The 13643-nt window shown below is 34.0% G+C and overlaps 1 protein-coding gene across 1 annotated transcript; it reads right to left on the bottom strand.

The window, feature by feature from the left end:
* Positions 1 to 264: 264 nt before the first annotated feature.
* Positions 265 to 13174, bottom strand: LOC120356128 (zinc transporter 1-like; the record flags this gene model as incomplete). Its single annotated transcript, XM_039444971.1, is given in 6 exon segments — positions 265 to 411; positions 2315 to 2427; positions 2472 to 2645; positions 4369 to 4466; positions 9900 to 10024; positions 12950 to 13174. Coding segments are annotated over 6 exon segments (834 nt in total), but the record flags the coding sequence as incomplete, so codon positions are not given.
* Positions 13175 to 13643: the final 469 nt, after the last annotated feature.

A 13643-nucleotide genomic window follows, 5' to 3' on the forward strand; every position in this document is an offset into this window, starting at 1 on the left:
TGCATGATTGAGTATTCATAAGAATGCTTGTCTTAGGCTATATCCCCCTGGAGTCTCAAAGACGAAATCTTAAAAAAATAAAATAATGGTAGCAAACAAGAATGGTATCTCAAATTGTTTTAACAAACCAGTGGTTTTCACAATATCAAGTCGTTTTCATTCAATATCGGTATTTACCACAACATAACCTTCAAAACAACAAAGAAAGTTGAAGTTATTAATGTAAACAAAACACGGCTATAAATGCAGTGAGCATTGTTTTACCTGAATATGTGTAGGAACAGTTTGTAGGAGGATGAGAGCTGACTCCTGCAGCAGAGGCCAGACTGATCGGAGGATGAGGACCACCATGACAATGCTCAGAGCCGGGTCCATGTAGTACTTGAAGCGCCAGTCTGTCAGCCATACAACCTGAAATAGAATGGATTAATTAAATAGGAGGAATTGGAATTACAGTATAGACAAATCGAACACACAATAAAAAGCACAGGAAATCAAGGAGGACTGAGCTGAAGCGAGTTTGATTATTAAAACGTTAGCTCATCACATTTCATCAGAAAGCTTGATTTGATATAACATTTTGTAACACTAAACACTATCTTTACAATTGAACTATCTTTTACAATTAACAGTAAAAAGTATTGAACTTTATATTGAACTATCTTTACAATTGCACTATCTTTTACATTGAACAGTAAAAAGTAATTCGTATGGCTTTTGTTGGTGGGGAGTCCCTTGCGGGGAGGTTCCCACCGCCTGAATATATAATTTAAGCCGTCAATGGGCCTTACGACTGTCATACTTCAGCCGGGACCGACAATTTAAGGTGCCCATCCGATAACACGGGAGTGATCTGGTTAAAAAAAAACTTTTGGTTATCATAGGGATTGAACCCGGATCTCTTTGCTGCTACGCAAGCACTCTATCCACTAGACCACGGATCACAAGTGAACATTTAATAGTCTAAATAGTCTCTAATGGAAGAACACAGACATAAAGTCTTCTTGGGGATGCCACTTTCCAATGTTGTTACAATTTTGAAACAAAATAGTAATGTAATTTATCTTTATATTTTAATATTTTATTGTAACTGAATTATATTGTACAAATTTGTAATTTCACATGTGGAAATGAATTGAATTGAACTCACTAAAAAAAGGTTCTGAGAAAGTGATGAATTTAATGACTGTATCAATTCAACACGGACACAAAAAAATACAAATACAAAAACAATACAATTAGCCTAGAATACCAAAGAGGCTGCATGTTGGAGTGTGCTGAAAAAATTGAAAGGAGGGGAAATACCTAGCAAACTATGGTTTCTGATGTAATAGTTAGGCTGGTAGAGGGTATAAACCGGAAGGCCTTGAACCACAGCTTACTTAGAATCTAAATTACTAATAAAGCTGTGGAAATAGAGAATTGGCAACTCTGCCTTCCAATCATTTACACAGACTTAATAACGTGAATCCCACTATAATAATTTTTCTAGCTCAGCCGCATAGTGTGGACTTCGGATTCCTCCACAACACTCCTCCAAGAATCTCTGTCTTCAATCAAATTTACCCATCCTCTAAAAACCATTTCAACCAAGAAACTAGTGAATAAACAAACAAAACTGTACTAAATAAATACTGAAACAGATCTAAATGCAAACCCCAACACACTAAAGTAATGTTTTTAGCTCTATAATAGCACAGTGTAGGATTTGGCTTCCTCCAAAACAACACTCCTCCAAGCATCTCTGTCTTCAATCAATTTTCTCCATCCTCCTCTAAAAACCATTTCACCAAAGAAACTAGTGAATAAACAAACACAAATGTACTGAGCGAATCTATAGTTCTGAAGTTCTATACGATAAAATAATATCAAGTAAAAGTCTAGTTGTATTAATCCTTTTACTTCATTCTTAAAGATACACACATTAGATACTATTAATAGTCGTATCATATAATATGGGGTTTTTCTTGCTTAATGAAATCTAATGATCATTTTGTTGCATTCTTGCTGTCTTATTATTATAATAATTATCTTATTATTGGGACTTACTATTGTATTGGAACTCATAAATCATTCTTATTGATATTTAGTGGTCACTATGTTTTTATCATCATGTTCACTGATTCTTAGCTTGCAGAAGTTCGGCTGGCTCCTTTACCAAGCTCGAGCTTGCTCTTTTGGGGAAGCAGTTCCTAATATTTGATTTTTTGCATGAATTTGATTATTGTACAGTTTATTGATTTATTTGTAATTTATGAGGAATAAATTAATAAAAAAAGTACTGAAACAGATCAAAATACAAACGCCAACTGACCAGAGCCGATATGATGACAATAACCGAACCGAGCGCATCGGCCAACACGGGGGAATACCCGCGCATATTCATCTGCGCAGCGTCGGCGGCCATCTTGCCGTTGTGCTGATGCCCTCCCATGCCGCTCACAATGCGCCCCGCCAAGCCAGCACCGCACTGAGGTTCTCGTTGTCATCGGTGGTGTTACCATTGGCCGCGTTTCCGGCCACTGAAGATGCACCTGCCGACACCAGCTGCGTCAGTCGCGTGTGGCTGCGTGACAGGTGGCTGTGCGCATGCGCACTGTCCGACTGGCTGAAGCCGCCGTGAGAGTGACCGTGGCCTCCGTGTTCTAAAAAAAAGCACACAAAAATCTACTTATTCTATTGGTTCCTCAAGTAAATTAAGTGGAAAAATCAAATATTTCAATGAACATTTACTTTTAAAACTATGGACCGGTTTCCAAGCACGGGATTTGGATAAGTTCTAGACTTTAAACAGCTGGAGTCAGAAAATTGGCTTTCCGAAACAGGGCCTAATTTTTTATAATCTTTATTTTCTCATTTCTATAATTGGAAACCTTTTTCCTTGACAAAATGAAACATTCCTCAATAATTCAAAATAGCTGAAACTTTACACTATTTTCTCTTTATTTTATTTTGTGTTAAATTTTCTAGTTTGTCAAAATTTTAATTTAAATGTTGAATACGATTACGCCCCGTTTCAGAAATCTCATTTTAAAACTCCAGTTGTTCAAAGTCTAGAACATAGCTAAATCCCGAGCTCGGAAACCGGCCCTTATACCCGGTTGCAAAGTCGACAAATAGCGTCGCCCATAGTTAACAGCGCGGACTTAAATATTTAACAGGCCAATTTCGTTGCAGAGACGTTCTGTTAGCTATTGCTCAGCCGATAGGTAACAGCGCGCCAACAAACAGGTTTTTCCGTTGCAGAGACGAAAACCCTACAGGCAGATGACGTCATCTGAGGTACCAATATCTGAATGTGTTCTTAATTTAAATGCCCAAAATCGTGCTTATAAATCCACTATACATTCGCGCCAAGTGTATTTTAAGGTTATGTTGACTTTTTTGCATGTTCTAAAAGACAGACGAAAATGATCATACATAATATTTGATTACTTATAAAAACGTTAACTATTTGAAACTGTAGACAAAGTGTATAAACTGAATAAATATCATTGACTATTCTAGTAGCTTGGACGAAGATGTCATACAATTTTCAATACTTAATTTAAATAATCAATTATTATTAAATTAGTCATTAGAAATATGTCTTGTAAACTGGCTGCTTTGCTTCCAAAGATATATCAAAATGCCAGAAGGCAATGGAATAATTGTTGGTCATTTTTTTAAAAACTATATTATACAATAATAAATACACCAGTCACTATTTTACTTCTACCTCTAATTTTATTTTACTTAATCATTCATTTAACTGAAATAAAACTAAATCAAACTGAAAATAATTACAAAGTAGTCTGCAGTTAACGATCTTGATTCGTAACCTCCAAGCATAAACAACACAATAAGCAGACAGCAGTTTTGTGATCAACAAGCGCCATGTTGTGAAGTCATCCGACTGGAGGTTTGGAAGGACTGTTCACAGTGATTATCTCTCCGTTGCCAATACATTAGTTGGATAGAAGCATAACCGCGCAAAATGTGGTATGAGCAGCAGTGTGCCTTATCACAGCCATAGCTAACAGGGGTCTGGCAAACGAGTCTGCAACGAACATCTATTTATGGGCGAGTTGTTAACTAATGCTCTGTTAACTATGGGTGACTTTATGTAGCGACTCTGCAACCGGACATTAGACTGTAGAATTTAGTACCCTACATCCAAATACAAGAACTAGTTGAACTCTAAATTAACTGAGATATGTTTCTTTGTGTTCGGAAGGTGTATTGTGGGTCAACATTCATCGGAAAACTTTCGATTTATTCAATAATAATTGACAATCTTAGCAAAGCTTGTAACATTGGCATCGTATTAGCATTCACAAATAATATTGTGAATGGAAGAATATCTATGAATGAAGGCAGAACACTCACCATGGAACAGGAAGAGTCCAATAATATTAACTATTAGTCCTAATGCCCCGACAACAACGATCAGCTGCGGTTCATGGATTATTTCTACCTCTATAAATCTGAAAACACACGAAAAATACAATCAATATCAAAATAATGAAAAGAAAGCGAATCATTTATGTTGTTACACAAGGTGGGCTTAGCTTGCTAAGTTTAAGAATGCAATATCTTTATTTGCTATCAAATGAAACAGTTTTTCGATAGGTACCTCAACTATAAAATATAATTTCAATAGAAACACTTCAATCCATAAGTAACACATATCTCTATAAATATCAACATCAACATTATATCAAGTTTTTATATTATGCCACTTATTGATCATAAACTCTATGAACTCATATCTGTGAGTAAATGCATTCTGCCGTTCTTCAAGGAAATAAGATCTGTTACAACTTCCAAAACCAATAACAAGTATTACCTGATGATTATTCAGGGTGGCCACTCATTTAAAAAAGTAAAATTCATCAGTAATTCCCGGTTTTCCAGGGTAAAATTTCAAATTTTCCAGGTAGAGTATCCGCGGTATTTGAGGAACAAGATACATTCGTAAAGAATTTATAATGGAAATCTCCAGTTTGAGCTTTCATGACGAATTGCGAATAGCGTATCTAAATTTCCAAATAAATATTGATATTTTTTGACACCAAAGTCTATTTTTGTGAGGAATTTGAACGTTCTTTTAATTACTCATGTGTGTGCAGTGCTTTCGGACAGGGTCCATTTTCCAGTAGTTAAAAAACGAAAAATTCCTCACAAAAGTAGATTACAGTGTCAATGTTATCAATACATTTGAACATTTATTATGTATTTTGAGTCATACTTTTACTAATGAAGCCATATATTTGTATGTACAGTAACATAGCCAATTCCGGCTGTTGGTGACTCTTCAAACCTTGATGAAAGTCTCATTCAGAACAGAATGAAGCCATCAAAATACTTAATTTTAAAATGTAATTGATTTATATCATGACTAAAACCATTGCCAATTATTATTGTTAGCCATGAAGTGTTTTTATGAGTTTATTGTTACTGTACACTTCTTTACTAAATTAATTGAAATTTATGAAAAATCCAGGAGTAATTGGAAAAATTCTTGAGGAATTCGAGGTATTTTTCCCGGTTAGTAAAATCATGAGGAATTCAAGGTTTTCCTGGGTTTCCCGGTAGGTGGCCACCCCGTTATTACAAATAAAATAATAAAAAAAATTTTAAAAAATAAAGAGAAAACAGGCAAAGCCCTCGGAATTTATACATTTTTATTATAATAGAATGAAATGTTACATGAAACAAGAAGGGTACCTGACAAAGTTACGTTTTCAAAATATGGCCTTAAACCAACGATTATTAATTATTATGCAATTCATGATTACTTGACAGTATAGGTCACAATATTAGATTGTTACTCAAGTCAATTGAACAATAATTGCTAATCCATTACATAATACCTGGCTACCTGACTTGGAACAATATGCCAAGACATACTTTCAAACAATATGAATGATGAAAGGAGACATGGATTGAATTAAAAATATATCCTACTACTTCTCCTCTTCTTCTTGAGCTTCAGTTTCATTATTATCTTTTGATTTTGGTTTGCAAGACTATTAGAGGCAAAAGTAACAGTAAGAAGACTAACTTTCAATCTTATCTCATTGCAACACAAGGTTCAGTTAAACAGTATATATTTGGACAGCCTTGTTTGTAATTCAGGCCTATTATCTACTAGTTGATAGTGCCTCTTCCACTCTCAGATATTTATAGTATATCAAGAAAGAACATTTTAAATGGAACACACCACTTCATATAAGAGGGTATTCTATGATTATGAGCTGTGAGGGTATAAAATTATGAAAATACATGACGCATGAGCATATGTGCTCATTTATTTTGGTAAAATGGAATACGTGAATAATTTATTCGTGGAGCACTTCCTACATTCTAAAATGCAGTATTCTACCATTTCACTCAACCTAGTAATTGAATGTACTAGTGATTCTGATACTATAATGTCAAGTAATTGTAATATGTACTGTTATATATTATATTACATAATGTGATATATACTACATGCCATGTGCTAATGAAGTAGTAATATTGGGCTAATTTACATGCCTTTTACGACAGAATAAAATATGTTAGCGGCCCTTTATATGCAGGCTCAATTTGAAAAAAAATAGCTACAAATACAAAATGAGTGAAGATGAATGGTATAAGAATGCAAACTAACTGCTGTTGACAAAATTGTCAGAGCTATTCGACATGATAATTGATATGATAGCAAGGTCTTAATTGCAAGAAATAGCTAAAGGTGGGTTTTTGTTTAAATGCCGTTGTCGACCACGACAGGGTGAGGATCTCAAGATAGGGTGGATTTCGATTCGTTTAAATAGCCTAGAAGATTATGTTCTATTATGTTTTAATGGGAGAGGTTAAGTTTACACTTTTAAATGGAAATGTTGATATTATTCGAAATGTTTTGATTCTTATTGCCGGTTGCATAAGAGCCGGTTAAATGATAACCATGATTAATTCCACAAGAATCAATCAGAGAAGCCGCCTTTTCAAATATTGTGAAAGAAATTCAGCAATATGAGCTAGGAATATAAATTGTTTGAAGCAGGAACTGCTTCAAGAAAATTGGAGTAGTGTTTATAACAGTTGTAACCTAAATTACAAATATAAGCAATTCATTGATCCTCTAAGATTTCACATTAGTGTATGCTGTCCAATAAAAAAAGTCAAAGTAAAAAGTAATTAAACAAAGTAGATGAATGGATAACTGAAGATATTTTACTCAAAGAAATATTGTTAGGAAGCTTATGAGGAATTTAAATTAGTGAGGGATGTTCCGAGTGAAGTCAAATACAAATGTCTAAAGAAAAACTATGCAAAAGAAGTGAGGAAGCTAAGTGTAAGAAACAGCTGAAATATTAACAACTAGTACCAATTTTAACTCTGCTGTTTGGGAGGTAATTAATAGAATAGGAGAGCAGCTCAAAAAGATACAGTTACTAATGTCCCTAGGATAATCGATGAACATGGAATTTATATGGGATAGTATAGACATTTGTAACTTTTCAATAAGTATTATCAACAGGTTGCATATAATCTCCAAAAGTCACTGAACACTATACTTATAATACAACTACATTAAATGCTGAGCCAATTGAAAAGGTATTAAATTTCATCCATTATCAAGAGATGAGTTGTCAAGAATAATAAAAAATTTGAATAACAAAAAAAAAGTAGGATTGGATGGGGTCTCAAGCAAATTTTAAAAGAATGTGAAAATGAATTACTGGACCCTTTATTGCATCTCTTAATACTTCACTAGAGCAGGGTATTTTCCCTGATGATCTGAAACAAGGAAAATTTTGCCAATTTTCAAGAGCGGTGATTCTGAAGAGTTGAAAATTATAGACCCATTAGTATTCTAAATGTAATAAGTAAAATTTTTGAAAGAGTAGTTTTAAATAGGCATTGATGCACCTGGAAGAAATTAATTTCATATGTGATGAACAGCATGGGTTCCAGAAAGGGAAATCTACTAAGACTGCAATAGTATCCCTGTTGAAAGACTAATAGATATAATAGATTCAGGTGAGAAGGCAGCCGCAATATTTCTTGATTTATCCAAAGCTTTTGATTGTGTGAACCATAGAATATTATTGGAAATACTAAAAACTGTAGGTGTGAATGGTATAGAACTAAAATGGTTTGAATCATATCTCATAGGTAGAAACCAGTGTGTTGAGCTATGAAATAGTAAAAATTAAATCTCAAAAACTGGAGGTCCAGGCTGGAGTACCTCAAGGCTCAATTCTGGGTCCCTTACTGTTTCTGTTGTATGTGAACCAATTACCAAAAGAGTTAAAAGATCACAGAGCTCTGTTGTTTGCTGATGACACATCGCTTATCTTTAACAATTATTTATTAGATAGTCTAGAAATAAATGCTTTTACTGGAGTACAGTCAATTGTCCAATTCTTGAAGCAAAGGCAATTAACAATAAATAGTAAGAAATGTCAATTCCTACAATTCAAAAGTAAATATAATTCAGTAGAGGATAGAGAAATAAATGTGTTTGTAGAGGAAAATGAATTAGACCAAGAAGAGAAAGTAGCATTCTTGGGAATTTTTTGGACAGGAAATTAACATGGCATCCTTACATTGAGAGGATATGTAATAAGATATCATCTGGAGTATTGTCCTGCGGCAGCTGCTAGGCTGAATGATAAAAAACTACTGTTAACTGCTTACCATGGACTTATACTATCTCATATTAGGTATGCTATTTTAGTATGGGGTAATTCATCTCAACAAAATATGGACAGGGTGTTTAAGATTCAAAAGAAGGCACTCAGATGTATAGAGAAAGTGAATAGGTTAGACTCTTGTAGGCCTTTATTTAAAAAGCTTGGTCTATTAACTGTGCCATCTTTGTATGTATATGAAGTTGTAATGCATGTGAAAACGAGTGGTGTGATCCAGAATTCAGATGTTCATGAGTATAATACGCGAAACAGAGCAGATTATCATATAATGGGTCACAATAGTAGGTTATTTGAACAAAAACCAGATTATATTGGTAGGAAATTTTATAACAAGCTACCTCAAATCTTGAAAAGTAATGATGATTTGAAGATTTTCAAAAAACAAATTAAAAAATATTTAGTTGATAGAGCTTTTTATAGTGTACAAGAATTCCTTTCAAACCTAAACTAGGTTGAACTACTTAGTGTTAGAATTATTATGTAATAACATGACTTGTCTTATACTCCATGACTGGAGTCTTTAGGACGTAATCTAAAAAAAAAAAAAAAAAAAAAAAAAACACCTTCTTGACTGGTCTTGTGAAAATAATCACGATTAAATTTGTTAATTGCATGTTCGGTTATAACAATGTTCAACTATGCTCAGATGGAATTAAATAGAGAATGCATTTATTCAAATGATAATAATATATAATTTTTATTTAACAAAGATCCTAAATAATGCTGTAAATCACCCCGAAGACTTCTGCTACTGCAGACATTGACAACAGGGTTAACAGCTCGATGGAAATTCGATGAGAACTACTATCCAAAAAAATTTGGTTATAGTTAAAAAAACTTTTTTTGGGTAGTAGTTCTCATCGAATTTCCATCAAGCTGTTAACCCTGTTGTCAATGTCTGCAGTAGCAGAAGTCTTCGGGGTGATTTACAGCATTTATTTAGGATTTTCGTTAAATAATAATTATATTCAAATATTCAATTCACCCTTAAATTTGGTGATTATTGTTGAGTGCTTATTGTAGGCTACCAATGAATGGAGAAAATGTATTTATAGTATACAAAATTAAAGAGTATAAGGTTTTGACAAGCTTGAAAAATAAAGCAGCTCCTCGCACTATGGGTATGAACTAGTGTACTTCTAATTTAGAATTATTGTGGTGATATTTGTAATTTGCATTAATTAATGAAAATGTAGAATTATTTGTGTTTGGTACCTTTTGCATGCCTCTACGGTGATGGAGAAGCAGAGAGCGACTAGAAAGACGGCGTTAACGAGGGCTCCCAGCACCTCCGCACGCGCCCAACCAAACGTGTTTTTCGACCATTTTTTCGGCGACATCTGCAAAACAATCCAACAAAAATTCATCAAAATTCAATTATAAAAACAGCATGGATCATATATAATAATGAATAAATTTATTTCCTTTAAAAAATACAAACAAGCAATTAAAACATAAAAAGTACAAAATATACAAAAGTACAAAAAGTACACAATACAATAGGTCTATAAAAAAATATGGAATTTAACTTTACTGGGAACTAACCTACTCAACTATGGGAAACCCATGTACTAGAGTAGGTGTTAGTAGTAGCAGAGAAAACTCCTATAATTCTGTAATAGTAGTAGTAATATTGTAATTCTGTGGTAGTAGTAATAGATTCTGGGTGGGGGTGCAAACTGCAAATACATTGAATCGACATACTGTACATTGTCAACAAAAATATTAATTGGATTTAAAAAATAGTTCCTCTTACATTGATAACACAAACAATTTCAAGCATATTATAGCTTCCAATCTGCTACAGAGTTTGAAAAAATCTAAATTGAACCTTTCATAAACTCTTAATAATTATCGTGTTGTCATTTGTGTTAAATTTTTCCTGTCTTGTAGAAGATTTCGAATGTTGAAAGAAGTTCCAACTAGATCTGTTGTAGTCATATTGGTAGCAGTTTTCTGATACCTATATTCATGTACCTAAATCATAATCAAAATAGAGGAGTGATTCGCTAGGGTAGACCCCATACTTTAATTTATGATAGTTTTCAGGTGATATATGTGTTTCTCTTTCGTAGAATTAATGCAATTATTGAAAAACCATTCATCAGTTTAGATCCCGATGATGAGTTACCAATAATGACAAAAAATCAAAAGCTTTGTACAGACTTACGCGCCACGAACACATGCGAGTGTTCGTGACGCCCAAGTCTGTACACAGCTTAAAGTGCAATTTGAACTCTGGGTAGAGACGTCACTTATTAATTCAAGTTGAATAAAATTATTATGAGGATTTTTATTTAAATCAAATTGAATGCAATTATTCTAAATTGAATTGATAGTAGTTGTTGCATCATTGATGCCAATGCGTATCAGGCCTAAAGGTGCATTTTCGTATGTGCGTAAATTTCCGCAGTCGACGACGACAGGCATTGTTGACATTCATATTGTCCAGATTTCAAGTGTACTAAAACAGCTGATCAAATAACTTTTCATTATTGGTCTTTATTACTAAAGAATTAAACATTTCTAATAATATCAACATATTGCCATTTAAGAGTATAAGCTCAACCTTCCCCATTAAAACATAATTGAACATAATATTTTATTATGTAGACAAATTGAAATCTACCCAATCTGAGATTTTCTCCCAGTCGTGGTCGACAACGGCATTTACGCACAAACGAAAACCCAGCTTAAAGTAGTCTGATATTTATAGTCGGCGTGATACCTGACTCGGAAGCGAACACTATCATGGATAATTCTTGTTTGTGTTTTTTTTTCAGACAGAAAGTTATTTATAAAAAAATTAAAATTACAAAAAACCTCATGAAATCAAGCACAATATCAAGAAAAATAGCATCAAAAAATAATGAATACACTAAGCTTAATAACTTTTACGAAAATGGTCTGCATGGGCGGACAAATGCCTGTTGCAAACCAGAGTTCATGGATAATTCTTGTCTGTGTTATTTTTTCAGACAGAAAGTTATTTATAAAAAAATTAAAATTACAAAAAACCTCATGAAATCAAGCACAATATCAAGAAAAATAGCAACAAAAATAATGAATACACTAAGCTTAATAACTTTTACGAAAATGGTCTGCATGGGCGGTCAAATGCCTGATGCAAACCAGAGTTACTTATTCAGATTTCAATAGAGAGGAAGGGCACAATTATGATGCATTAATAAGCTTATTCAGTAAATTATTAAAATTACATTCAGTGAATTTAATTAATTTATTAATACAGAACTCAATCCACTCGCGACATGGTTATCGTGATGACCAAGTTCAACAATTGAAATGAAATTAATTAAACATATATAGTCTGTGTAAAATAAGTTGAGACTTGGCCCTCCATCCGAAGAAATTACAGGGTTGCCAAATCGTGTAAAATTGCAGCTTTCTCAAATATCCAATTCAACGTCAGAATTGGATGTAGAATATCCAAGTACGTTTGACAATTGGAAAAATAATTTCAATTATTTCTGAGAAACTTTTCGCTTTCATCACCTACTTATCTTTTAAAACAAAAAAGTTTCAGCATGTCGAAAATTTTATGTTTTCTGCTCGAAATGTCTCGACATTGACGAAATTCATAATCATCAATTAAAAAATAACTATAAGTCGGATAAAAATGATTTAGACACCAATAGAAAGGAGACATTCTCCCCATTAATTTGATATAAAATCATTATGCATTACGACGCCCCATGATTCTGAGAGAAGTGATATTCTAAACAGATCTTCGCGATGTTTCCAATTTGCCATAAAAGTTGAATTTCCTTTTAATCCAACTCTGAAACTTTTTAGCTCTACTAGGATATCGGGGATGATATTCTACATCCAATTATGACGTCGAATTGGAAATTTGAGAAAGAAGTAAGTATACACGATTTGGCAACCCTGTAATTTCTTCGGATGTAGGACCAAGTCTCAACTTATTTTACACAAACTATAGGAAATATTTTACTAAAATATTTCATTAATAAATATTAATTGATATTTAAGAAGAGAATCTGCTTATACACGTACGAGATAGGAAATTCATGAATGACGCATTATCACGTCTGAATTACTGGACTGATTAACGTGAAATTTACCACAAAGATTCTTAATTTACCGAGGATGGTTATAGGCCTATGAACTATAGACTATAATTCTTCATGAAAATATCGTAGACTTGATTTTGTGCTTGTTTGAATAAATTATCATAGATTTTTTGCATGAGGATGAAAATAATTCAGAATGAAAGTGGTACTGACCTTGACCGATAGGAAAGCGACCACTAACGCAGCGACATCGCTGAGCATGTGGAAGCTGTCGGCGACCAGCGCCATGGAGTTGGTGACATAGCCGACGATTATCTCCACCAGGAAGAAGAACGCCGTCAGCCAGAACATGCACACCAGGCGACATTTTTTGCCCGTATAGCGGCCCATAACATCACCTCAGTGCCACGCAAGCGTACAGTCTGGCACACCCAATGTCTGCAACACACGGGAAAATCACGGGGTTAGGAATTATCAGAGACAAATAATACAAGGTAACAGCAATAAAATTAAATAAACGGTAAACGGTGATACAGAGACATCGATAAGTCGTGCACAAGTGAATGAACCTTCCTGTAAATTGCAGTTTCCATGAATCATACTCTGTACAAAATTACTTCTCACTTGGGATGGACATGCGCAGCAGAGAAAGCATACAGCGGGAGGGATACAGAGGCGCGATGTTGCCGTTTTGAAGCGGCCAGCGTTCTCCAACTTCTAGTGACTGTTCATGTGCACCTGCTACACATGCGAAGTTTCCTGTCTAAAAGCAGTCAGACGACTGACAAATTGGCAACTGCGCTTCTACCTATGAATCTATTAATCACTGTAATTGGCTGATCTCCCTCCATTTCTCTGAGCCGCATATTCCTCAAAGTCAGAAGTAATATTGTACGGACTATAGTTA

This window comes from Nilaparvata lugens, unplaced genomic scaffold, assembly GCF_014356525.2.
Source record: "Nilaparvata lugens isolate BPH unplaced genomic scaffold, ASM1435652v1 scaffold5883, whole genome shotgun sequence".
NCBI lineage: Eukaryota > Metazoa > Arthropoda > Insecta > Hemiptera > Delphacidae > Nilaparvata > Nilaparvata lugens.